Source organism: Osmia bicornis, chromosome 8 (assembly GCF_907164935.1).
Source record: "Osmia bicornis bicornis chromosome 8, iOsmBic2.1, whole genome shotgun sequence".
In the NCBI taxonomy this organism is placed as follows: domain Eukaryota; kingdom Metazoa; phylum Arthropoda; class Insecta; order Hymenoptera; family Megachilidae; genus Osmia; species Osmia bicornis.
The window spans coordinates 7,256,742-7,284,514 of NC_060223.1; the positions used below are offsets into that span (position 1 = coordinate 7,256,742).

The window sequence follows — 27,773 nt, forward strand, 5'->3', positions numbered from 1 at the left end:
TCCTTTCACTTGATATTTTTTTCGAGAAAAGAAAAAAAAAAGAAAATAGAGATCAACGACTCACCGTTTATTTTATAGACGACAGCGTGGGTTGCTTGGGAGACGATTACTGTCCACCCCAATGTAATTGCGCGGGGTCAGTGGTGAGGTGTTCGAGGTCTCAACTTACAGAGATTCCACGTGGGATTCCACCGGAAACCACCGAGTTGTATCTGGACGTGAACGACATCAAGACGATCCAACCGGAGAGACTGAACCACCTGAGGATTCTTACTAAACTGTAAATAAAATACACCCCCCAAAAACTTTCGTCTCGCTGTTCTTACCCTCGCAGAGATTGAAGATAACCGCAATCATGGATCGTTTCTTCTGATTTCAGGGACCTGAGCAACAATCAGATAGGAATGTTGTCGAATGACACCTTCAGGAACCTCACGAAATTGTCTCACTTGTGAGTCGACGTTTTCTCCCTAAAAAATTTTATTTTCTATTAGTTCTAAAAATTATAGTATCTTTATTTATTAATTAGCCTTTGGACCCATTTTGCAGAGGGCTTTCGATTTATTATTTCAAAAAATATTGAATGCAAATTTTAATTAAAATAAATTTCATTTTTTTTAATCAAGTGAGCCCCCGAAAATTTGAAAATCTTAATCCAGTGCTGGTACATCATAGCAATTCAATTCTCCTTATAACAATTCAATTCTATCCTATGACATGATCAGAATCTAATGTACGATTGTTCTGTTGACAGAATTATCAGCTACAATAAGTTGCAGTGCGTCCAACGCAACGCTTTGGCCGGCTTGAAATCACTGAGAATAATGTGAGTTTCAAATTGCATTATTTCTGTCCTCGAACAATGCATAGATTTACGTCTTTGTTTCGCTGATTCGATATTCCCGAATGTCCGCGATAAATTACCTGGTGCAAAAGAATTACTGGATAGAACGCGGTTAAAAGAGGCGGGATCGTTGGGTAGGCGAACAAACGAGGGGTCATTTTTCTCCCGAAAATACAATTTCTGAATGAAACGAGCACCGTTTCCGGGTATGATTTTGGTTTCTACGCAATTTTGTAAAACGCAGCCGAAGAGGAACGATCGATAACGAAACGGTACCCGTTAATATTCGATAATGGAACAAATGAAACCAATGATGCAATCTGTGTTAAATTAACGGGGCGAAATTTCACGTTCGTTCGTTTGTGATTTATCGGGCTACGTTTATTTTCGCTGATTGCGTTATTAATTTCTTCGCGGGAAAGCATTTTGAGGAACGACGCGAGGTCCTTTCTCTACGCGATTATTTATAACTCGTTCGTTAAATTAACTGCTCGTAGCAGAAATTACGGGTGAAAATAATTTGTCCGACGGCATTGTTTATTTAATTCGACGTTAACGAATAGACGAAAGAAAATTAATTGTATTACAATAGCAAATGATTATCTGATCAAGTGAAAGCGATATAATAACGCGGTATCGATACGAATTTATTAACCGTATTAGTGATGCTACTATCCGCTGCTAATAATACCTGATAATACGGTATTAATAATACGAACAGTGTATTAACCTTGTGTATCAATTTTACATTAAGGTTCAATTGATTGGTATTAATTCGAAAATTCGAATAATTCGATAAGCAGGAAGTTCCGGGTTTTGATGTTTAAGACTCCCACAGCTTGTTTCGCGGAAACTGTCGAAAACATAATTCACGCGACACAGCATAGGGAGGCATCATCAACGACTATACACCGAATAATGATCATTTGAAATTCCGATTTTACATCCAGGTCTCTCCACGGCAACGACATATCGGTGATCCCCGAGGGCGCGTTCGAGGATCTTAAATCTATAACTCACCTGTGAGTATATCTCTAACGCTTCTGAAGCGAACGCACTGGTTTACACGGTGTCGATAATTCACTAACTCGGCTCTGTTTATAGCGCTCTGGGGTCCAACCCGCTCTACTGCGATTGTAGCATGCGATGGTTGGCCGAATGGGTGAAAAAGGACTTCGTGGAAGCCGGTATCGCGAGATGTATGGAACCCCCGGCGATGAGGGACAAGTTACTCCTGACGACACCCGCGATCGCGTTCCAATGCAAAAGTATGTACTTCCTGGACAAATATCGCGATCGTGGCAAAAGTGGCCAGTTTTCACCTGAGGTGTGCAATCTATTAATCTAGAAAGTTTCATTGAAATAAACGAATAAGAGATTCGTAGTATCTCCTTGTTCTTCGGCGACTGACCACTTTTGTATCACGATCAATCCGGTGCCCGGTGCACGTGCAAGATGTTTTTGATTTCTCACTGGCCCATGACGCAGTCTGGTTTAGTTGATGGTTTTTTGGCCCGTCTATACAATGGGGTACTAAAATTGCTCATTAATCGTAGACCTTTCTTCCGCGCAGCCAACCAACAGCCAGCCGAAGTCTTGGCCAAGTGCGACCTGTGCTACACCTCGCCGTGCCAAAACGGAGGATTTTGCGAGGCGCTCCCGGACCGGAAGTTCCGTTGCAAGTGCGCGCCAGGATATCATGGGGACCGGTGTGAACATAAAATTGACGCGTGCTTTGGAAATCCTTGCCGGAACTCCGGAACATGCAAAGTACTGGAGGAAGGAAGATTCAGGTATCGAACGTCCCAGCCAAACAGACGGTAGATACCATTGGCCAGCTCGTTCGGGTCTGATTTTTGATGTGTTCGTTCAGTGGTGCCCGTTAGAAATTATTTCTTCACAACAGATTCTGATCGAATTTAGAAATCTAGAAATTAACTGTTAAAGAAACTTGCATAACACTTTGGATCAATTTTTATTAACCCTCAAGGGTTAATTGCATTAAAAATTTTAGTTAGAATCAGAATTCTGTTATGAACCCACAGTCACGAGTTTGAACCTGTATATTCACTGTAGATAAAAGAATTTCCTTTTAAACTTCCTGCTATGGAAGGTACGATTGCAAGTAGTAGTGCTGAGCGAAATTGAGTAGACATGCACGAAAAGTATCCAATGTATTTGATGAGAAAAGTAGTTTTGAGTACCCTTGTTAGCACATTGCATCGTTCTTTGAAAAGAAGATCAAAATTTCTAACGTTCAATGAAAATTTATTCCACTGAAAAGTGAATGTATTACCGTACGCAGTAGTACGAGTCAATCATTATCGAATCCATCTGAATACTTTCGAAAGAAGATTTAACAATTTCTCGGCGAAGTACGTCTTATGAAAAACATGACGTATATTTGCATTGTAATGGAAGTATTTAACATATTGATACGTAGTTTATAGAGCGTAGTTTCAGTAGCAGTAAATTGCACGTGCAAAAAGCGTGCACTGTTGTATGAATAAATAAAACGGGACCTCTGCACGTGAGCCCCGAAGAGTAGCAGCTACACGTAACAATTTATCGACGAAACGATTACAATTCATCGGTTGTAACTACTGCAAACAATTGTTAACCGATAAATTTATTTACCTAACAAATTTCAATGTTGTATCGATTCGAAATTACATACTGCAATGAAAAAACTATTAAACTTTATCGTTTCAATTTTATATGATTGTAAATACAAACATTTCAATATTTATTTGAATCTATGTTTTCTAAATATCAATTTCGCGAAATACCGAATGAAAAATTTATCAATTTTCCAAATTTTTCGACAAGTCGATGAATTGGTTACGATTGGCAATATCGATTGGCGGATATATCGCGATCGAAGATCACGGTCAATGTCTCGATTGACGATCAGTCGGTGTGTGACAGTTGCGACTGCGCCCCCGGGTACAAGGGACTTCGATGCGAGAACAACGTCGACGATTGCGAGAACAACAAATGCGCCAATAACGCAACCTGCGTCGACCTCGTACAAGCCTACAGATGCGACTGCGTCCCAGGATTCATGGGCGAATACTGCGAGGACAAGATACCCTTTTGCACAAAAGGACACGACCCATGCGAAAACGGGGGCCGATGCGTCGATCACGGGTCCCACTATAGCTGCGAATGCCCAATCGGCTTCACCGGCCTCAATTGTTCCACAAACTTGGATGACTGCGTTAATCATATGTGTCAGGTGGCAATTTTTCTCCCATATTTCATTCTTTCAAAAATTTCGAACACCCTCAGCTAAAATATTCTACATGTTCCAGAACGGTGCTACTTGCATCGACGGCATAAACAATTATGAGTGTAAGTGCGCGGCGGAATATACAGGGAGATATTGCGAGGCAGCACCCTCCACTGCCATGCTTTACCCACAGACTAGCCCATGTGCCCACCATGACTGCCAGCATGGTGCATGCTTCCAACCAGCTCCCGCTTCCGTCGCGGACTATCTTTGCCAGTGCCACCCCGGCTACACCGGTTAGTAATTCATTCAATTCCTTTGAAAACCCTTTCAATTAATTTTCAACGTATTTCTCAAGGAAAACGATGCGAGTACCTGACGAGTTTGAGCTTCGTGGACAACAGCTCGCTGGTCGAGCTGGAGCCACTACGCACGAGACCGGAAGCAAACGTGACCATCGTGTTCACGACCACGCAGGAAAACGGGGTTCTCCTCTACGACGGCCAAAATGGCGGCCACATAGCCGTGGAATTGTTCAATGGCCGTGTTAGGGTCTCGTACGACGTGGGCAATTACCCAACATCGACGATGTACAGTTACGAAATGGTAGCCGATGGTAAACCTCACGTGGCCGAGCTTCTGGCGATCAAGAAGAACTTCACGATGAAGGTGGACCGTGGTCCTGCTAGGAGCATCATTAACGAAGGTCCCAAGGAGTACCTGAAGCTTGTCACCCCCATGTACATCGGCGGCGTCGCGCCGGAAATAGCCTACATCGCGTTTATGGAGTTTCACCTGAGAAACATTACGAGTTTCCAAGGTAGAATTGTAATATAGATTGTAATATATAATCTGATAGAAAAATTTCATTAAGGAAAGTTCTATTTCTTTTTGCAGGATGTATTTCTGAAATGTGGATCAACCACAAGTTGGTGGACTTCAGCAACGCGGCTAAAATGCATCGAGTATCTCCTGGATGCATGTCGAACGAGGAAGAGGCTGACGAAGCGCGAGACGTCGTCGAGGCGGAGGGAATTATGGTTAATATTGGCAGCAACGAGGATTCCATGGCACAAGAGAACATGGCTCACGAACATTCCGGTAAATATTTCAATTTTCATTTGAATGGAATCGAGAGATATGAATGAAATATTAATTTTCTGAGTGTGTAATTAATGATAGACATTGTGATGACTGGACCAGACACGATAATATCCGATCCTTGTGCGGGACACGAGTGCAGAAAAGGTTCGCAATGCGTGCCATCGCCAGTTGGAAACGGATACACGTGTCGATGTCAAACCGGATGGCAAGGACGGTACTGCGAGAAAGGTAATTAAAATACCGAATGTTAGGAATGCGCGGAATCTGAAATTTAGTTTCGAATCTCGATGTCGAGATGTAATACGGTGTATACGTTCGTGTTACAGCACCGACTTGTCGTAAGGAACATACTAGAGAGTATTATAGCGAGAACGGATGTCGGAGTCGACGACCAGTTAAGCTTGCCAAGTGTTGGGGTAGTTGTGGAAACTCGTGCTGTCTGCCACGGAAGACAAAACGGCGCAAGGTACGATTTACTGTATTAAATATATCACTGCTTATCTCAATATTTGGTGCACCACTCATTTATCAGTGGTATAGCTAAATTATCCTCATCCGTCAGTAGTATAACTCCTTGAATGGTCAGACACGCTTGAAACTCAAACGTCTAATGCAATTTATAATGGAACAATGTTGCACAGACCATTAGAACGGTCTTAAATAAAGTAAAGATAAATGAAATTGTCACTGATAATGCTGAGAAGGGTTCAGTGGTCACAGAGATGCTGAAGCCTGCTCTTTACATAAATACAGTAGTATTACCCTGCGAATTGTCAGACATGCTTGAAATTCAAACGTATAATGGAATTTATAATAAAACAATGTTGCGCAGATTATTAGAAGGGGCTTAAATAAAGGAAAAATAAATTAAATTATCACTGATGACCCTGAGAAAAATTCGGTGGTCACAGAGATACTGAAACCTACTTTTTACATAAATACAGTAGTATAGCCCTACGAATGGTCAGACATATGCGAAAATCAGACGTTTGAGGTAATTTATAGTAATATAACGTTGCATGGAATAATTTTATTTTTTGATAGGAGTATTTAAAGTAGTATAAACCTTTCAATAGTCAAAAAACAAACTTCCCAAAAAAATTATTTTGTCACAAAATCAATTTTCTATACCATTCTTAGTGAAAGAGTGAAAGACACCTGTCGACTATATAATTTCAAGTTCAATGACTACTTAACGATCAATTAACCACAGGTACGATTAATCTGCGCGGACGGGATGCGGTACACGAAGGACGTCGATTTGGTGCGCAAGTGCACGTGCACCCGGAAGTGTTACTAGCCAGGATCGAGGGACGTCGGGCGCCACAGGTGTTCCATAAATACGCGTCGAGACGTATCGAGACCGAGAGGAAACCCCGGAGAACCGAGACAGTGTCGCAATTCGAACTTTCCAAGCTCGCGGACACGAGCGATGCGCCGAGAGTCGATTGGTCATCCGTACAACCGTGTTCTCGACTCATCCTCGTGGTACGCGTGACAAGAAGATTTTTGGCCAAGCTGGGACTATCTGTCATTAAAAGAAAAAAAAAACGAATAAAAAAACGAACTGTCAGCCATGGCCGAAATCTACGATGGACATATGAAAAAAAAGAAAAAAAAAAAAGAAACACACAAGCCGGCTCAGTGTGATATGTATAATCGAACGAGCAGAAAGAAGTATATTAACTATTAATATCGTGCGTACGTGGACTATTGATTACGAAGAACAATTCAATGCATAACTAGGTATTATATTAATCGACGTGCATATGTTCAACGATGATTAGGAGAGTGGATAACGGTGCGAGAACATGGGACCGCTGATCATACACATTAACGCATGTACACGAATGTGTTCGAAGATTTGCTGATACCAAGCAGAATCGTTCGCTCAGTGTGAAATAGATCTAATGGATGATAGCGATTTATTGTAAAGAATTCACGTTTAATATTGTTGAGGTCTTTCAGACGTTTCCCTCTTCATTCAGTGTGTTCCATTGTCAATGGTAGGATACGATCGAAGTTATCTTTTGGATCAAAAAGTATTGGCGCACTTTACTTCTATTAAAATAATTTTATTTTAAATAAAGCACATTGCATTAATGATATTTCAATCTCAATGTAACTAGATGTGCCAATGCTTTCTGGATTCACTGTAATTACTTCAGAATCAACTTTTCCGTTTTCCAATGTGCCCACGAATCGTTCTGAAAGATCAATATATTTCGTAGTAAGATTTCACACTTTGTGGTGTAAAAGAAAGCTTTGCTAGCGAGTTTAAGCTTCGCGCAACTATGTTTCCGGATCCGTTGCATGCTCGCAATCATTTGTAATTGTAAGTTGTAACGCGGTCAAACAGAAGTGTAAAAAAATAACTTCAAAATGTATTAGGAATATTAAAAAGAAAGGGAAAACCTTCTCCAAGTTTAACTGTGGAACTCGATGGTTTGTTAGGTCTATTGTCCTCTGAGTAAACGTTTAATAGTGAACAAGTTCTCGAACAATGATCGACGTCTGGCAGATGATTCGGGGATCGAAAAAGGAAGCATTTCCATGTCGACTCGTTTCGTGTCTTGATTATCCATTTCTTTTCATTTTTTTGTTTTTTTTACGAATATTTATAACTTCTCGGTATTTTAGTGGGATAATTTAACGAAGAGCGTGTTTAAAAGACGTACAGGTGTTTCTTGCCTTTTTCATTCATAATTTATTATTCAGTTTAACCCTTTTAACCCGACATCCTTGCACTATAAATAAACTTTAATTTGAAATATTATTACAAATTTCTGCAAGCTACTTAAATTTCCATTTATAAAATTAACACAAAATTTAAGTACTGAGATATAATAACCAACTATTGCGACTGTAATTGGATAAACTATGCTCTAATATTTATTTATTTATTTAATTGTACAAATTAATGTCGAGTTAGAAGAGTTAATTAAAAATCTACGATTCGATGTACATTTTTGTCTCAGAAAGGTATGAAAATTTCTTTCTGCGATTGAATACTTGAAAAAGATAAGAAACAACCGGGAGCAACCTGAGGTCTCCAGAAGTGAAAAGACCATAAACGACTCTTGGAACCTCGAATTCTTCATTCCACGGCCTAACGTTTCGTTTTCGAGGTTCGATCGAAGTCGAATTGCGCGAGAAAAATGGTCCAAAAAAAATTTGTACGACCACGTGTGAAAAGTAAAATGAAAGAAAAACGAATTGCGAGCGAACGAGGGGACGAGTACAGCTAACTCGTCCACAAAAGAGGATCAAGTAATTATTTTTGTATGAGCGAATTATTTAATAATCGAACGTCGACGATGATTTCAGCGATTGTTTTTCATCGATCTAATAAGCGTGATTCGTTCGAACTATTAGGTTGTTGCAAATGAAATGGATGATTCATTTCAACTCGGAAAAATTTATATTTTTTTTCAAGTCACAAGTCGTTTAATATTATATATTTTGTATCGGATTCGGTCCTATTTTTATTAAATATTGTATTAAATTTTCAGCAGCATAAAATATACTGATTGAAATCCACCAAAAAATAATACACAAATTTTACTTTAATCCATTGGTTGCTCTAATTGATAACCAGTTATTTTATATTAACAATATTAATAAAAGCTTTATGTAGTTATTTTCGTGACTCCTTAAGCTTTAAATTGACGTGAAATAAGTGCTGTTTTCCGAAACTTTTATGTCATGAAATAATTTCCAAAGTCAGTCATTCGATGTGCAACAACCTGATACAATACTTAAGTCCCTCTCTTAATGTTCTTTTTTTCGCGTATCTATTTAACGTGTATGATAACTGCATTGCATCTTCCACTGCCAGTATTTAAGTCGTATTTATTCGTCGTCCACAAACGACCCCACGAGCAATACACTATTTGCAGGACTCGTTTGTTATCGATTGTTCTTCTCGCACTTTCGGGCACCCTTATCGATGGCAAAGAAACTTTGTAGACAAACACGATTGAACCCTTTACGCATTCCTCAAGTGCAACATAAATAGTGCACTTGGAATGCAAAGGGTAAATCGATGAAATACTCAGCAGTGTTCAGCGTTTTTCAACCCTTTTCGATACGAAAGCGACGACTGAACGTGTTTCTTCGAAATACAATTTCGATTAATCTTCTTCCGTCAGAGAATTTTAACGTGTCGACTATCGCGAAGGATCATTAAAAATTAAATTTTTAAATATAAATTCTTGCTATCTCCGTGATTTAAGGGTTAATATAATCAAATTACTTAAATTAAAAAAAAAAAATGTTAAATCAATTATTCAACTGTTCTGATTAATTATAATAATGCCAATTACCGTGTTAATTTAGCAACAGACACTTGCAGAATTAATCTTTCTTGGAGTTTTTCAAAAAGATTTTGAAAATCGTATCGAAAGGGGATCAATCGAAGAAGAAAACCTTATTGTTCTTACTATATATTTAGATTACGTTAGATCATATTATATAGTCGTTTACGTTATTATTCTTGTATCAGCATCCTGGATGCGGTAATAATTTCTTGTAACGTCGTTTCTTTTGATAGTATTTTCTTCTCTACGATGAAATTACTTTTGCTATTTGTATACTCGTTTCAAAAGCGACGATATTTTCATAAGAAAAAGGGACGTACAGTATTGAACAAAGAAATCTTCCTTAGGGAAAATGAAGAAGGGAGAAATCCCTGAGGAAACTTACTTTGCTCGACACTGTACAATCACGTCGTAGAGTCGTCGCATTATCGTTGCTGATTTTTCTCTTTGTATACCGTAGCAAATTAATAGGTGTACCATAATAGCGATGTATTTTAACGATTTTCATAGTATTAATAGTAAGATAAGTTCGGCTGTCGCGTTGCGTTTCGAATAGAAAATTCAATTTTGTCGCGGGGTTAAATCGTTTGGTTACACAGCCATGGATTATTGAACATTTGTTGTTAATAAATATTTGAAAATAGCAGGAACAGATATACCTAATGGTGAGCTTTCAGAATTTTTCTATCTCCCTAAAAGAATTTAATTTTTCTTAATTGTGTTTGTAAAGGAATATATTGATTTTAATTAATAACTACTTAATTATTCAATAACATGTTATATAAAAAAATAATTAGAAGAAAGGGTTTAAAATGGTTCAAGTTCGAAGACCAAGTAATCAAAAAATTATTGTAAAAATTCTGAAAGCTCATCGATCCCGTTAAAAAAAAATGATACAGAAAATAGGTAAAGTGTAAAGCAAGCCTGAAACCTGTATTAACACCGCTGATTACACGAAGGAAGTTGCGAGGGCCGTAGTCATTAATGTATCCCGTATTCGACCAAAACATACGTGCGAGTAACGTCTCCTTGTAACAAGATTAACGTAATTCGGGGACGTTTTAAGAAGAACGAAGGAGGATAAGATGCGAGAATTTAAAAAATGAAGGGAGAGAGATATAGGTTTTTTCTACGAAGCTTACGTCTATACTGGACAATAATGGAGATGAAGGAGAGACGAGAGGATTCGATTTAAAAATGAAAAAAAAAAAAACGTACGGTTTGAGGATAGTGTTCGAGACTTGTGATTGCTCGAAATTCCTACGAGTTATATTTGTACATTTTACTTTATGAAGAAAACCATTTAATATATTTCACGAAATCGGTGGACTTAAAAATAGCGCATGCGACTGAAGTATACCAGTTTTAAGAGTCTTACGCTTAAAAGTGTAGCAAATGCTTTCGTTCTCGGACCAGCCTACAAGTGTATTTCGTCGAAGATGATGATGAAGGAGAGAAATGATGTGACGCGTCGCGATTATTCTATGGCCGCGTCGGAAAATGCAAAAAGCATTTGTTTCGTCGACTCAACTCACTACCTAAATAACTGTAAACTGCGTAATAAATATAATTATTATTGTTCCTTCTCGATATCATTGTTTCTGTCAGCTGTCTTCTTGTTTTCCATTAGCGTAACTAGGATTTTTTTTCTGGGGTGGACTAGAGTTAAAAGATTTAGAGCTGCTTAAAATATTAGATTCATAGAATTTTCGATCCTTAGAGTCTTAGAATTTTGGAAATTTAGAATCTTGGGATTTTAAGATATTAAACTTTTTGAATTTTTAAATTTTTGAATTTTAGCATTTTGGAATCTGAAAATCTTAGAATTTGAAGAATTTGAAGCCTTAGGATCTTAGAATTTTTTAATTTTTTAATTTTGGAATTTTAGCACCTTAGAACCATAAAATCTTGAAATGGTACGGGGGCCAACCTTTAGGGGAGGGTAGCCATCCTGTCCCCTACCTAGTTACGCCAATGTCATTTCCTTTAATTTCTAAAAGTCTCCATAGTAAAATTTTAATACCTTCCGCTTATCTGCACAACGCGTCAATATACCTCTTTATTAAACTCATTTTCCTTGTTTTCTTGCCTGAACTCCGATGCAAATATAAGGAATTTCCAGCTTTTGGCTAAAAACCTGTTCCACCAGTTTATGCAATTCGCACGTGCTCTTTTGTTGCAATCTACTTTAAATTCCACTCGACTACTTTATTACGGCAACCTTGTCTCCGCATTTTCTGCTTACACTATGAATGTTTTCATTACATGTGTCTTGCATTAAATAATTATGCAATTGCAGTTACGTAATCACGCGTATTCTCACATTTTCGTATGTATTAATACGTGAAACGACCAGAAAAATAAATTATTCATTTAATCAACGCAGTATTATCCACTGTGAAATATCTTTCCCGTACATTTTATTCATCTATCCTCTGATATTTTCCTATAAATTTGTTTAGTATTTATGAAAAGAGGTAAAGAAGAGATAAATACTTTTTCATTCCAAAAAGAAAAAAAAATGAAAATAAAAGTGAAGTTACATTTGTGTTTCAATCATCAAACTTTGCTAATTTTTTTACAAGTTGTTAAATATAATTTCTACATTGCAAAATTAAAATTTCGCGACCTGCAGCTAAATGCAACGCATGTAGGTCAAACGTTTTAGCAATAATTATCGCGTAATGATTACGAGTCGTTTAATAAGCCGTCGCTAAATGTGTTAAATCGACGAATTTTAAGTTCAATAATCGGCAGAGAACGATTAACAGTCGCGCGTTAGATTTTAATTAAAACCTATCAACACATTAGGATCAATGCAATTTGCAAGTTGCACAAAAGATGCAACTGCACCCAATAATATTCTGATGGTATTTTAAACAACCTTCAAACAGAAAGAGATCTTGCATACTATATAGTTGGGGCGAGAATTTACTACACGTCAGGAGTGTAATAAATAAATCTGACAACAAGATAATAGACAAATTGACCCCATACGCATCCAGCGCGTTATTAGACGAGGATTTGAAGATCGCGTTTCGTCCACAGCTGTGACCTATCAATCTTTTCATTTATTTTCATTTTCATTCATGAAATTGTATAATAAATAAACTAATTATTATGGAATATAATCTATATCTCATTCAATAGTATCTATATTCTGTTAATTTGAAAAAATTTCCCAATTAATTAGAAACGAATACTCTTCCATCATTAATTAACGAAGGAAAATATTTTCAATCCCCAAAATTGATTACTACGACATTACATTTATTTTTTGAAACATAAAAATAAAACAGAGATATTAAGAAACAGGGGAGTCAATGTACCATCGCGTTGACGAATAATCAACAAAAAAAATTCTTGGTAACCAATTGACCGGTGTTTCGCAAAGGAACTGACCAGTTAACCGGACACTTCCGAGACACCTTCTACAGAACTAGACCTCGTGATAGTACCCTCAATTGATACGCGGTTGGCTGCGTGGGTGGAGGAAAAGCCTGTAGCTGAGGCTCGTAGAATCAACTAATGTGTCAGTCGTAAGCGCGATCCCGACGCGCCTCGTGCTTCCAAAGGTACATCATCCAAAAAATAATCCAGCAATTCTAATTTCCTCTAACTCTAACATTCAAAAGAAAATCTTTATAAATCTTTTAACCAATCGCTTGTTTATTTTTATTTATCGCGAGTGAATAGTCCCCGATAAGTTTTATCAAAATGTGTTGTGTTGATTTTCGGTGACGATCTAACGACTATGTTCGAAAAGTGTAAGTAATTTATTTCTTGAAATTGTGTGATTTATTAGATCTAGAGAAATTAGTGCGCACACGATGGTGATGAGAGGAAGTAGGTGATTTAGAGTTGCGGATGCGTCCGCATATCGAAGAAAATGACACGAATTATTGCTGAAATTTAATTAAAACACTGCTAACTACCTCAATTTTCAACATTATTATACATATTCTATTAGATATATCAGTATATTTGCAAAAATACTTCAAATTACTATTAAAGTTTCGAACAAAATGAAATATTTTCTTATTTTTTAAAATTTAAAATAAGTCTCACTTCAAATGAAAAAATAGGTATGTAGTTAAATAAATCAATTTTTTAATTGAAACAATGACGCGGTGTCAAACAGAAAATGAAAGACAAACTAAAGGTACATCTTTAAAGGATGACGCATCTCGAGTGACTTGGGTCCGAGTGACCCAAGTGACTCGAATGCACGGCGATTATTAGACGCGGCAATTACAAGGTCGTCCTTAAAGATTCAATTCGGTTAATGGAGCAGACTAACCGAGGGAAAATCTTCGCGTCCGGTTCGAAGCGATCACTTTTCATACCGACACGTCTCCGATCTTTAATCCGAGCATTTTCAAAACTGTATACACAACGAATTATTACGCACACGCTAACCTCTTATTCACTTAAACGATGCTTCGTATTTGCTTGCATCAGTCTGTTCAACGTTACGATAGGCGATGTATAAAAATTCTCTTTCTATCACGTGTAAAACAATAAACAATAAATAAATCGGCAGAGTTGAACGCGATTCGAATTTTTCAAATTTAAATAATTCTTTAATCCTTAGAATTTAGAATACAAAAAAAATTGTGCATTGAAAATATATCATTTTATTTTTAAAAAATATTATTGTATAGACAAGTTTCTAGTTGAATACCGATACTTTAAATTTGTATGCGCGCCCAACGTCCTGTTTCTAGGAGATAAACTTCCTCTTATGTAAATTGAATCGTCTCCTTTCAAAAGGATAAAATCGATGTAGCATCCTACGTGATTTCCGGTCACATAGCAAACTCTTTTCTTCGAGAAAACTGTCCCGAAGGTAGAGACGAATTATGAGTAATGGATTGCTTTCTTGTTCTAAGAATTGGGATTCGTTGACTCTCCCTTCGTGATATGGATACATTAAAGTAACCGATAACTTCCTTCTCTATTTCTTATCTGTATTCTTAGACATTCCTAAACCTTTTTGTAAACTGCTTTATCGTTTCTTTCGTTCGAAATGAATATTGAAATAGAAATAAAAGTAATTCAATATTGATGAGTTTTAATTTTGTAAATTAATTTTCTACTACTTATCTTTTTTTTTACTAAAAAGTTTGATGATATGTTTAATTAAAAGGATCTTTATTTAGTTCCAAGTTAGTTAGATTGCGTTCTATTTTGGGTACATCATTATTATAAAATAATGATAATGAATAATTAAGAAGAGTAGAAATATAATGATATGAAATTTGATTGCTCATTACGTAAATGGAGGAGCAGGCATTCTTTTTTTCCTCGAGACTTCCCATTAAAACCTGGCTACTACAATGACCCACTGGGGTTTGCTCGATATATCGATTCTCCGGAGACGAAAGGAGCGCCCGTGAAGAGTATCCTACCTTGTTGCCTCAAAATAAGTAACCTGATTCGGCCATTCAAATGAAATACCTCTTTAAAAAAGAAATTATGAAGCTGAATTGTAGAGCTAAAAATTCGAACAAAAGAAAATCATGAAGAACCTCTGACTAATTCATCGTTGAATTCCAAGATAATAATAAAGCTAAGAATTAACACTAAAAGTCCAAATAAAAAAAAAAACAATAGAATAGAAAAACAAGCAAGTAAAGGGTTATGCGAAAACGTGTCGGCGATGACGGTGATCGCAATGAAAGTCAATAAACCGTGATGAATAAGAGAGAGTAACAGTCGGAGTGGTATTAATAAATTAGTGTCTAGTTGCTACAAGCAGCGACAGTGGCAACGGCAACAGGAGGATCAACAGAAGTTGGAGGAAAAGCAGATAGAAGAGGAAGTGGAATAGGAAGACACGAAGGTGGTGACGATGACAGAGACGATGATTTACATCGATCAACGTTCTAATCTTTCCTCTGAAACTTCGCAAACGGCTTAATCGCGCCAAGGTTTGGTAATTGAAAAATTTCAAATTTCACTTAACTTCATCTCAAAGTGTCAATCATCCCCCGAGAAATCTCTTAATTTTAAAATTGAACGAAAAGAAACTGAAACCTTTCGAGTATCGAAAATGATTCCAAGTTGAACACGTTCGTAACAGAGTTAGTTCGAAGTGACTGAAATCATCGGGTGATAATCATCAACGATGACGACGAAGGTGGCAGCGTAATAAGGGTCGTTGGAGACCGGAGGAGAGAAGAAGGTGGTGAAGACAGGAGGAGAATCGAGTGAAGGAGAGGAGGAGACGCTTTATCGTGGCCGAACGTGACGTGACGGTGGATGGCGGCGTGTGCACACGCGTGTCGCTCGTGTGGGATCGGATTATCGTTGTGTGCCAGTGCGAAAGAAGACAATTGACTCGTAGCCGCCGCCGTCGTGCTTGTCGGGGGCCTTCTGACGTCACATCCTGTCCTCTTGGGCTAGTCGCGATCTCGTTTGGACCACGGCACATCAAGGTACGCAGATTCGTGCGTCCTCAATGTTTAGGACGCAGAAAAACATCGTCGTTGAACCGATTGGTTAGCACGTGAGATCTCCGCCTTCTTCTTTCTTTCTCCTCTTTTCAACTCTTTCAGGATCGTCTTTTCAAACTTATTGGAGAGCGAATTTTATTCGCCGCGCTTGTGATTAATAATTTTATGCGATTGAAATCTAACTTCCAATCAATATTTATGCAAATTTTTCCATTTGGAGTATTTTCTTCTAACGGAAGAAAAAATATTATTACAAATAAATAAATAATTGAAGCAAAGATCAGAAGAACGTCTACGTTCGTTTTCAGCGAAACAACAAGGATGAACGAGCGCAACAAATGGATCTTCAGGATCCTCTTTTGGATGAACATTTATGGAACGATTCTAGCGAACTTGACAGATTCCTCGGAAATGGATTTGTCCGACGAGATAGATCTATTCACCACCACGAAAAGAACATTTCCCGACAGGTGTCTCGTTAAACAAGAGCCAGGTCCGTGCAAACAGTGGGTTCACAAATGGACTTTCAACAAGACTGAAGGAAAATGCAGGACTTTCCCTTACGGTGGCTGTCTGGGAAATGAGAATCGTTTCAATTCGGAAGCTGAATGTCTTCATTACTGCGTGGGTGGTCCAGAACGTAAGGAATATTAATTTCACTTTTCCATTAAAAAATTAGAATATATTGTAAATATTTGTATGTTTTATGTAACTGTTTTTAGACACTTTACCACCCTATTTGGTCACAAAGGGAAGCGTATTTGTGACGAGCACGACAACCACAAGCACACTGCCCTCAACCACCGCTGTCACCCCACGACCAACCTTTTCACCCCCCGAACCAACGAAACCTCCCGTGCCAAAGTACAAAAGGGGAAAGGTAACCAAATTTTCCCATATTTCCAAATACACGAAAACTCAATATCGTCCGTTTCATTTTATCACGACTAACTTGGTAATAGATACCCCTGGTGGAAAAATAAAGTCGAAGAATTATTTTACAGGAACTTACTTTCATGGAATCTGGGTACGAAAAGACTTTCATGTTCGCGCAGAGCAACACGTTCATTCAACTCGACGGCAGTGGTATAAAACCATTTCAACTTAGGTAAGTACTTATGCACATTGCAGAAGCTGCAGAAGTTTGAATATTCAAACAAGAAGAAAAATAGAAGAAAAATTTGACTGAATCCACAGGCTGTGTCGTGAGATATCCTTCAAATTTCGCACAAAACTACCCCATGGTCTGCTGGTCTACCACAGCGTGAAGGATCGACCAGAGAGCCTAGATCCTTACGCTCTTTACGTGATCGTTGAAAAAGGTCAGCTGAAAGTGGTTCACGTGTTCGGGAAACGATCGACCAGTCTGACGGTAGGTGAAGGATTGAACAGGGACGAATGGCACAGTGTTCTGGTGAGGATCGATGTCCACGGGGCGAAATTGATCGCCAGGGTGGACGACAAACAGGAAGAGACGACGCTCAAAGTTCTGGAACACGTGGTCAATTATGGGGTGTCCGAAGAACTTGCGTCTGTCGTCCTTATTGGAGGTAAAGCGATCAATTCTTAGTTGCAAAGAGGAAAAATTAATTTTTCCATCTGTTCCTAGGATTAAGTTCAGAGGAACGATTACATGGCGTGAAGTACATAATAGAATCCTTCGTGGGTTGCATAAGAGATATGGTTCTTAGTTCGGGCAAATCGGCAAGCGATTTGTTGCCGATTCAACCACTGATCGCGACGAAGCACGAAAACGTGAAGGAGGGCTGCATAGACAAGTGAGATCATTGAAAAATATAATGTCAGTGATAGAAATACGATGACTTAATTTTGGGGAAAATTTCAGATGCAGAACAAAAGAGAATCTTTGTTTCATCTCCAATCAGTGTGTGAATCACTATAATAGTTTAACTTGCGATTGTTTTGGGACGAAGTACGAAGGAGAACGTTGCGACGTGTACAGTATGTAAATTTGTTAATTACAAATTAGAAAATATGATAATATATGAATATTGATTTTTTCCAGCGGCTACAATCTTAACGTTAAGAGGATCTTCCTACGTTTCCTTTCGAGTTTACGACTGGAAAGACAGAGTCCACTCGTCTGTCAATAGGATAAGCCTTGCTTTCAAGGTAAATTAGTGATTATCTTATAAAGAGGCTTTTCAATTTTATGCAATCTTATAATCTGTTGTCCAGACAAAATGGGACGATTCAGCCCTGTTTTACGCATCTGGAGAAATCGATGGGACACCTCATTACGTAGCAGCCTCCATAATGAATGGATCTGTTCACGTCGAGTTAGACTTCGGACACAACTCGAAAATCGCTACAGTTCTAGGCGATTACGTTACCTCGAATCACTGGAACAATTTAACGATATTTCATAATGGATCTCTAGTTTTCGTTAGTTTAGACGACGACATAAAGGTACTGGAAGTGCCCGGGGAAAATTACAACATGATCATCGATCCAGAAATTTACATAGGCGGTGGACCGGAATTGCACAAGAGGAAGGGCCTCCTTTCGCACAATAATTTTGCGGGTACATTAAAATAATTTTCACTACGTTAATAAAATATTAATTGAATCATTTTTAGGCTCCTTAAAATACGTTTTCTTCAACGACAAATCTATCATCTACGAACTAAAACGTTCCAACCCCATGGTACATTACATAGGGGTGTTAGAACCAGAGTACTACGATGCGGATGTGGATGTGATTCCCATAACGTATCCTTTCGCTGGGAGTCACATTTGGTGGCCCATTGCTCGAACCGACTCCCTTAAATTGAACTTTGATTTCAAAAGTTCGAAACCCATAGCGGTGGTCGCGTCAGGGGAGGTAAAGAGCAATCGTGGACTTGGATATTGGGAGGTAACTCGAAAATACATTTTTATTACCCCTCAGATTAATCCACCCCTGTCAATAATTCTTTAATTTTGATTTTCATGGAGATATTAGAATGAAATTTATCTATTTCACGATTTTAATTTAAGAACTGTTTCCTACGGTTCCAGTTGCGTTTGGTGAACGACGAGATTCGTTTCCAATTATTTCCCGTTCTAACGGAAAACATCACGGTCTCAGCAGCGGTGAAATTTCCCCACAACACGTCCTGGCACGCGGTCGAATTGAATTACACGAAGGGTGAACTGAGCGTCCTGGTCGATTACAGGAACAAACAGAGCAAACTGTTCTCCATGACTTTCGAAATGGGCGACAAAGTTATCATCGGTAGTGGAAAAAGTAACGCTGGTAAGTTTGCGAATCGACGCGATCGAATCTATCTGTGAATATATGCGTGGGTGTATTTGGATCAGGCTTGGTTGGATGTATGAGGGAGATACGAGTGAACGACGAAAGGATAGAGCCCAGATACGTGGTCAACACCGAAAGAGTGATCGGGGAAGTGGCTTTGGACAACTGCCAGTTCGTCGATCCTTGTACCAGACCGAACACGTGCGAACACGGGGGGAAATGCTCGGTGAAAGAGGACAGGATCACCTGTGATTGCACCGACACCGGTTACATCGGCAAAAATTGTCATTTCGGTGAGTGAGAATGATCGAAATTCTGAACACAGTTTAGATGACAATGATATTTGGAATTTTAGCTCAATACAGAAAGACGTGCGAGGAATTGGCTTTGCTAGGATACACCCAGGACGATGTATATAAAATCGACATAGATGGAAATGGAAGATTTCCACCTGCTCTAGTGAAATGCGAATTTCAATCTATCGAAGATTCCACTAAAACCATAGTGGAACATAATTTACCCTCCCAAGTTGACGTCAGATCCATTGCTGAGTCTGATTTCTCTTTCAATATAAAATACAGACAGTTCACTGCAGAAATGCTCCAAGAATTGATCTCACACTCGTTATACTGCAGTCAATATGTAAAATACGATTGTTATAAGGCACCCTTAGAACTCCACAGTGCCACCTGGTTTCTAAGTTCCAAGGGTACCACTGTGGATTACATTGGAAACGTTAATAGAGGCTCCTGTCCATGTGGAAGTTGGTATCAAAATTTAAGATAATTGCTATAAATTTGAATTTTTATAATTGTTTGCATCCATAATCAGTGAACAGAACCTGCGTTGATCCAAACCTAAGCTGCAACTGTGATGTTTCCGCCGGAAATGCCGGAAAATGGCTGTCCGACGAAGGCTACTATGAGACCCCAGACTCTTTAGGTATCACAGGGATGGTCTTCTTACAGCAGAGAGACCTCGAAGAGGATGCACAAGGTCGAATTACCTTGGGTCCATTGGAATGTGTCGAAACGAGTAAGAGAATCTTTAATTAAAACAACAAATATGATGAACAAATTATGAAAAATAATATTTTTCTACTTTTTTAGATACACAGAAATATGTAGTAACATTTACGACCTCGCAGTCGTATATCGAGGTACCAGGATGGAGAAAAGGAGACATAGCTTTCAGTTTTCGAACAACTGGGGAAAAAGCTATTTTGTTATATCAACCGCCTATCAGAAGCAACTATCCTTCTTTTATGGTGGCTCTGACCTCGGAATATCGCTTGACATTTAATTTTACCCTGAATACTGGTACCATCAGAGAGTTGGAAGTGAAAAGCAGAAGAAAATTGAACAATGGAGAGTGGCAGAAGATCTGGATCGATTATAATGACTATCACGTCAGATTTATGATTAACACTGACTTTCAGATGGTTGATCTATTGCCTGAAGAAGAGTTTGGACCATTCGAGGGTTCTATGTTCATAGGGGGCGCTACAGCGTGAGTATTTTATATTTCTTATTTTTAAATAACATTTTAATGACTTTTAATATAAACTCATGTAACCAATTATTCGCTATTGCCTCGCGAGGAGGAAAAGAAATGTTTGATCGTGACTTACTTCGTAGTTCGGCTCCTGGGTAATTGACCATTGTATACCGAGTTACATTTGTAGCCAACTTCACTGCGCCAAGTTGAATGCAACTCAGCGTATGTAATGTACAAAAAAATAACAATTCTTGAAATTTTATAATCCTATCAGTAAGAGAAATCCTAAGAGTCGCGCTCTACGTTGGCTGCTTCTGCCGCACGATTCGATTTTGTAAACATACAGAAAGACGTAAACAAATTCCAACACTACCGTTATATTCACTTCCCCGGAACGCCTTTCGCACTTAATATACGCAAGGATTTGTCGTCGAGAATTAAAATATCGGAATTTCTCAGTTATCCCTTTGACGGGCCTAACCTACACTAACCTGTCATTCGTAAGGGTCCAGCTGTGATTCACGTCCTTACGTATGTCGCATCCTTGCTAGGATCACTTGAAATTCTTCTCCGCAGGTAATGCCGTGTGCGATCCCCGGTCGATGTGTGCCAAATTGTTTAATTATCAACTAGCAACCAATGTTCACATTCGCGGGAATCAACGTAACCTCTACGAATGCGCGTCTTTAATAATAATTCTTAAGTAAACTTGCTTCTAAGCCGGCTCGCCGACCAATGACGATCTTCGCATCGATCCCGAGCTCCTTCGATCGCGGCTCGCTAGCCGAGGGGAGGGGGAAGATTCGCGCATGCGCAGTTCACGCGAGTGACTCGAGGGTATATTCAAAGGAAATGGGCCCAAACTCTTTTCTTTTATCGCTACACTTTTCTTGTTACACACATTTTCACGTAATACGTAATATGTAACTGTACGGTTACACTCGTTTCTTAGGGAACACTTGAGAACTTCCTCGGTTCGACAAGGACTAATCGGTTGTTTCCGAGGTCTCGTCGTGAATGGCGAGATCCTGGACATACACAGCTACATGTCGGTCCATTTATCAGAAATTATTAAAGATTGCAAACCGTCTTGTCAACCGAACAAGTGTCAAAATGGAGCTAGGTGTGTAGAGCTATGGAGCAATTTCGAATGCGTCTGCGAGAACAGATGGGCTCATCTTGGCACCTTTTGCGAGAGGAGTAAGTTTCTCCACTAAATTATAATTCGAATAAAAATAAACTCGATTTTCATTGTTAAAAATTCGCCAGATATTAACAATAAGGCATTAACGTTCACGTCACAAGGAGCTTTCCTGAAGAAAAATTATTTCGGCACGGATGAAGATGATCAAGAGAAACTATTGTTGAAAGGGATACTACTACAGAATATACTGATCAATCTAAGAACTTATGACACTCATTCGTTGATTTTATATGCAAACGATCATTTGAACAATTTTGCTCATCTTTACATTTCTAATGGAACGAGCATCGTCTATTTATTCAATGCTGGAAATGAGATAAAGAATATCACTGTTGAGTATCCAGGTAATTAATCCTCCAACGCTTTAAAATTGTCTGTTGCTCAGAAAATTTGACGAGCCATTTTCCAGGGGCGAATACAGGGATATCAGTGCAAATCGCGATAATTCGCACAGAAAAAACTACAACCCTACATGTAAACGAGTACAACATCACCCTGAATGCAACACCGGTGTTGCTTGACGCGTATTCCAACAAACCTTGGATAAATCCAGAGAAGGAGGTGCTGGCGCCGCAGAGGCCACCCGCACCACCCACCAACTATTTCCAGGTGAGATTTCGGGCTTTCGAATCGAACCGAATGTACGCAATGATCAGCGATCTTACATAGGTGAATCTAGGAGGCTTCGACACGGACGATTTGCTGAGGGTTGGCAAAGAGGGTGCGCTGATTATGGGCTACGTGGGTTGTCTACGCGGACTGATGATCGGAGAGTATCTCGTCGATCTACCAAGCCTTGCTAACGAGGCGAATCACGAGGGTAGCAAAGGTGTGCTTCCCAATTGTCAGATGAAGTGCGATGCTATGCCTTGCAAAAATCTTGGAATCTGCACCGAGGATTTCGGGAGACAGGAGTCATCCTGCAACTGCGAACTGACGTCCTATTTTGGGGAACATTGCGCCGATGGTATCGATCATTTTGATATTTAATTATCGATCGATGTTCCGGAAAATGTTCTAATTCATTTTCTGTTAGAAAAGGGAGCAGACTTTAGCGGCGAGAGCGTTTTGCAACGCGAATTCGATCTGGTTGGCGAAGTGAGCCAAGTGAAGGTTCAATTAGCATTTTCCACTAATGAACTTCGACAACGCACCACAGCGCTCCTGCTTTTGCAAACAGAGAACAAGTAAGCTCTCAATGATCCTTTAATTTAATTGATTTCTCACGGTTTTGTGGACGATGTTCTTAAAAATCTCCGCGAATTCTGGATGTCTTTCGAATGATTTTTTTTCCAGAAGAAGCTACTATCTGCTGGTTGCTCTAACGTCGGAAGGTCAATTAATCTTCGAGGAAGACAGAGAAGGCTCTGCCCATGGAGTACGTCTTAACGATAGGAACTTTCTTAATGGTGCTCGACACAGTGTCTACTACGTTCGCGATAACAACACGGCTACACTTCTGGTACAATAATAATTTTCTAATAATTTCTAATTCAAATTCTAAATTTACAAAAGATATTAAAAGCATCCCTAGTTAAAAGGACTCGATTCCACAATGTACCACTCTTTTCTTCTAATAATTATTCATTCTTTTTGTTGATAGATCGACCGTGAGCCAGTGCAACTATTACCAATTCCAGTGCTAAACTTAGGAGACGACGAGGACGAGAGTCCAGGAGTTACAGAGATCCAATTAGGCGGTCTGAACACAACAGATTCGAGATTCAGCGCATACAAAGGATACACCGGATGTCTGAGCAGTGAGTGACACGTTAAATCAATCGATGAGAAAAAAAAAAGTCTTTCGTAAAACGATCATCGAATGAGGACGACGCGAGCGTTCTTCTAATAGAATACTGTCTTTCTGATGTTAGACAAAACGATCGTCAGCCACATTGCGAATTCGAAATGACGGATACCCTCTTCTTGTAGACGTCGTGGTATCGATCAACGGGGGACCTGGCATGAAGCCACTCGAGGAATATATGCTATTTACGAAACAGGGCAGCGAAACCGTCCGAGCGACTATACCTGCCGGGGTTAGGAGCGCTCAATGCGCGGTCTTTCATGCTCAACCACGTGGCCTCGACCCTCCTAGAAACGACAGTGTGGTAAGGACATTATTTATTTATTTGTGGATTTATTTTTGCCATAGAAAGTGAAAAGCTTAGGAGGGGGCCCTCTGGAAAGTGGGCCTCAGGGTGTAGCCTCCCTTAGGACACCCTACTATACTCGGTCATGGTACCAAAGGGTTAAAAAATCTACGAATCTAAGAATTTATTAATCTAAAAATCTAAAAATCTAATATAGCCTTAAGTGAATCAACTTCATTTATGAAAGTTTCAAGGCTCTTATAGCAAATTTTTTGCCAAAGGGTCGTGACAGAGCCTGGGTAGAAGATCCACCTGAAAGAATACTATACAAGTCTCAGTATTCGGATGCAACTCAAGAGGAACAAGGTGCTGGTACTTATATCTTCATCGCGTTGTGCTGTGTGTTCGTAACAGCAGTGATCGGATGCATTTACGAGGTTTGGAGAAGCGCAAGAAAAGACCGACGTCGTAGACGAGCGGCTACCGTTAGTAGTACGTCCGTTTCACCCTCTGGCTCTCAAAGATGGCAATCGCAACAATACACGGACACGATAGCCAGTGGGGTAAAAACAGTGGGTTTTAAGAACGTGAACGAAGACGAGAAAAGACCCAACGGTACTCATGTAAAGCCCACTAGCAAGGAGTATAAACCGCTGACCAACGCGGAAGCTAAAGACTTGGTTAACGATAAAAGGGTTCATATAAAAGGTAAGCACTTTCCAAATCGGAATTTCAATTGGATGATCAACGCGAACGTTTTGGGAAACCAAAAAAGCAAAAGTCATTTTGATTTTGCAGCAGATGAAGAACCAGAGAAAAAGGAGCTCCTAGGGGTAAATACAGGCATCATCACTAAACCTCCGAAACCAAATCCATTCGTAAAGATTTTTTCTTTTTTTTATAAAAATTATGTATTAAGTTCTAAGCAACTTGCGAAATAGACGCTGTTACACTGCGAAATTATTAAGCAGTATTCCAAGAAAATTAAACTATTTTAAATATATGAAGAACGATAGAATTTTACAATCAAATAATTTAATAATTGCAAAGTTAAATTTGTCTACTTTGCAAGCTCGCTTTGGAATGCTTTAAAAAATTTGCAAAATAAAGAGAAACCCCAGTAGAACAGAATTTGAAGATATTAATATAGAATATAGAATTATTTTTATATCAGAAAAAGTTTATTTAATATTGATAAAATGATATTTGTTTATAATGAGTTCCATAAAGAGATCAAATTGAATATTTGTTAATTAATATGATTTTAAATATTCCAAAAGAAGAAAAATTATTGATTTTCTTTTTTAATACTACATTTTGCATATAAAAACAGCATAATAAAATTTTTGATAATATAAAGCAAGACTAATGCAGCAAACAAATAATATTAATATTGAATCGTTTGTATAGTCGATGGAGGATTTGCAAGAGGAACCAGAACTAGAGGAATGTGAGGAAGAAGATGAAGAAGAAGAAGATGAAGACGACTCAAAGAAAGATAACCAGAACGAGGAAGAATCAGATCAATCGAAAGCAGAGCTTATTGACGACAAAGATTTCGCGAAATCGGTAAGAAAAGCCTCGAGAAATTATTCTCTGAACAGATAGATCTCTATTCTTGAAAGGTATAAAGATCTTTGATATAAAGAATATAAATAACCATTGGCGTATCTAGGTAGAATCTAGGTAGACTTGGTCCTCTAAAAATGTGGGGTTGATTCATTATCTTAAAACCTTAAGATTTAAAAATTTCACAATTCCACAATTCTATGAGATCTGGCCCACCCTAGAAAAAAAAATCCTAGCTACGCCAATGTTGATAACAATCTTTATATCCAATAATAAAAACCTTTCATTGGAATGAAACAAATCACGACTCACTACATCAATGTTATTCATTTTCATTGTCATTATCAATGTTTCTCATTTTCTTTTTTTTTTTATATAAATATGCAATATTGATAATGTTACATCAACAACAAATAAAAATCAATTTTGAGAATTTGTTACATCTCATTCCATTAAAACCCATCAAACGCGTTCCTGTATGAATGAAACATTTATTGAAAAATAATCATGGCATGGAGATTGTAAGGAAATCGAGAATTTGCAGAATTAGAAGAAACATAATTGAAAAATGTGATCATTTCAGCCGGAAAGTTCACCTAGGATAAGTGTTGAGTCGTTAAACACCAATCCTGAAAACGATGACACGAAAATCCAATCCGAAATCTAGAGGTATCAATATTATCGCAAAAAGCTTGTTGCATCGTTCCTTCTCTTTACTTTCTGCTTTCTGAGTTTCCAAAACAATGTAATCTACATCTGCATGTTAGGATATTCTTGGGGCAGACCAGATCCCTTAGATTTATTAACACTGACAAGTGTTAGAATTTTAGAATTTTCATTCATCAATCAATATTGCATGAATCATGAACGCAATTTTTGCAACAATGAGATCAGATGATTAATATGCACGTTGCATCGAAGTTCTATTAATTATTAAAATGATATTAACACGTCGAGCGAAGCAGTAGAAATAGACGCGTGTAATCAGACTCATTAAAACACTAATTATCCATGTTCTTTTTTTTTAATTAAATTTGTGACGTGTTAATAATCATTTGTTTCTTTCATAAAACATCCTCGCCAGCATTTCCAAAGAGAAAATTATTTTAAAAATAGAATTTTCACTTTATTCAGGCGATTACTCGTAATGCAATTGAACAACAATGGACAATCCAAGATACTTCTTCAGGTCAGTATCTATTAACTTTCTTGTAAAGACAAACTTAAGGAATTTATTCATATTTTAATATCCCCTCTCTTCTATTCTAAATAATATAAAATATATTTAATTGTGTTGTTGTTGTTAAGACAAAGAAGCTCCTAAGTACAAAAAACGTATATAAATTGTATGAACCGAAATTGTGTTCGATAGAAGTGTAAATTTATCAATCAAACAGTTAGTTAATATTCTTATGTAAAGAATGATTTATGTAATAACAAACTGAGGTGAATAAAGTGAGAAAAGAAAGCAAAAAGATCCTTGCTCAATAGTCCTTACTAATTAAGGGGGGCTAAAATATCTATTAATATTAATTTTCAAGGTGTTACTCGTTCTGAGAATCTTTATATATGTACATTTTTAGATCCTTCAAGGCCTTTGGTTGTCAATCTACAGCCTATCTATCTATCAGACGATCGAAGAACATTTGGAAATCCACTGAACTATCTTGGAGCTGGAAAATTTCAAGTGAATAATAGAAATTCAATTGAATCGATACTATCCTTGGATTAATCGTTTACCCTCGAAAGATATCTTGTACTACTTAAGTACTCAACAGGAAGCAGTAATAATCGTAACACCGGGATCAAATCCTGTGCAGTGATAAATAGAAATATAAAATGATGATATATTTATATATAGTTTAGTAACTTCCTGATAACAGATGTTTGTTAAGTGCAAATATGAAAATTAATAATTGACAAATTATTTTCTATTTCGAAAGTACGATTTACCTTTGACACATCATTTCCCTGCTTAATAAATTACTTCCTTCAAAAATAAGGCAAACAAAACGTTTTGAAAAAAAATTGAAAAGTAATCGATTTTGAAAATTAAAAACATATTTTTCCCGAATCGTAGCGTTTAGCTCGGTATCGTTTCCTAAAAACTATTTTCTGATAAATATTTAGAAAAGACCGCCGTAAATTAAACATTTTTTAAATTCTACCCCAGCAGCATCTATACAAAAAC

General features: G+C 38.0%; 2 protein-coding genes and 2 long non-coding RNA genes across 10 annotated transcripts in view; 2 read left to right on the forward strand and 2 right to left on the reverse strand.

Annotated features, from left to right (window-relative positions):
- The window catches only part of LOC114876878, a 49,597-nt gene extending 49,431 nt beyond the window's left edge, over positions 1-166 (reverse strand). For both annotated transcript variants that reach the window (XR_003789462.2, XR_003789461.2), the window contains exon 1: positions 65-166. This is a non-coding gene — a long non-coding RNA (uncharacterized LOC114876878). The remainder of the gene's footprint in view (positions 1-64) is intronic.
- Positions 1-8,667, forward strand: part of LOC114876876 (protein slit) — a 280,937-nt gene extending 272,270 nt beyond the window's left edge. For 3 of the 4 annotated variants that reach the window (XM_029188766.2, XM_029188767.2, XM_046286898.1), the window contains 13 exons: positions 79-280; positions 380-451; positions 755-826; positions 1,795-1,866; positions 1,949-2,112; positions 2,418-2,637; positions 3,773-4,082; positions 4,159-4,372; positions 4,435-4,896; positions 4,974-5,177; positions 5,259-5,408; positions 5,507-5,646; positions 6,394-8,667. In XM_029188766.2, the coding sequence (XP_029044599.1) occupies positions 79-280; positions 380-451; positions 755-826; positions 1,795-1,866; positions 1,949-2,112; positions 2,418-2,637; positions 3,773-4,082; positions 4,159-4,372; positions 4,435-4,896; positions 4,974-5,177; positions 5,259-5,408; positions 5,507-5,646; positions 6,394-6,480 (2,369 nt within the window). In that variant the 3' untranslated portion in view covers positions 6,481-8,667. The remainder of the gene's footprint in view (positions 1-78; positions 281-379; positions 452-754; positions 827-1,794; positions 1,867-1,948; positions 2,113-2,417; positions 2,638-3,772; positions 4,083-4,158; positions 4,373-4,434; positions 4,897-4,973; positions 5,178-5,258; positions 5,409-5,506; positions 5,647-6,393) is intronic. The other variant, XM_046286897.1, reaches the window with a different exon arrangement.
- Positions 168-21,657, reverse strand: LOC114876879. The gene is made up of 3 exons (XR_003789463.2): positions 21,208-21,657; positions 327-470; positions 168-260 (listed from the first exon to the last, which is right to left on the reverse strand). It is a non-coding gene; the product is annotated as an uncharacterized LOC114876879 (long non-coding RNA).
- Positions 13,049-27,516, forward strand: LOC114876875. Of its 3 annotated transcripts, XR_003789460.2 has the most exons (31): positions 13,049-13,266; positions 15,241-15,437; positions 15,585-15,939; positions 16,266-16,597; positions 16,680-16,837; positions 16,962-17,065; positions 17,155-17,507; positions 17,567-17,735; positions 17,804-17,919; positions 17,984-18,090; positions 18,157-18,502; positions 18,558-18,835; positions 18,979-19,216; positions 19,282-19,512; positions 19,575-19,982; positions 20,051-20,254; positions 20,329-20,728; positions 21,669-21,916; positions 21,986-22,264; positions 22,330-22,529; positions 22,590-22,887; positions 22,957-23,107; positions 23,217-23,382; positions 23,524-23,680; positions 23,853-24,031; positions 24,295-24,721; positions 24,812-24,891; positions 25,424-25,582; positions 26,166-26,251; positions 26,717-26,771; positions 27,166-27,195. XR_003789460.2 is itself a non-coding variant. In XM_029188763.2 (30 exons), the coding sequence occupies exons 4-30, from the start codon at positions 16,279-16,281 to the stop codon at positions 27,312-27,314; spliced, it is 5,979 nt and encodes a 1,992-aa protein (XP_029044596.2). In that variant the 5' UTR covers positions 13,049-13,266; positions 15,241-15,437; positions 15,585-15,939; positions 16,266-16,278; the 3' UTR covers positions 27,315-27,516. The 3 variants fall into 3 exon arrangements, 2 of the variants coding, with proteins under 2 accessions (XP_029044596.2, XP_029044597.2); XM_029188763.2 differs by lacking the exon at positions 26,166-26,251 and having other exon boundaries at positions 27,166-27,516; XM_029188764.2 differs by lacking the exon at positions 26,166-26,251 and having other exon boundaries at positions 23,220-23,382; positions 27,166-27,516.
- The last annotated feature ends 257 nt before the right edge of the window (positions 27,517-27,773 follow it).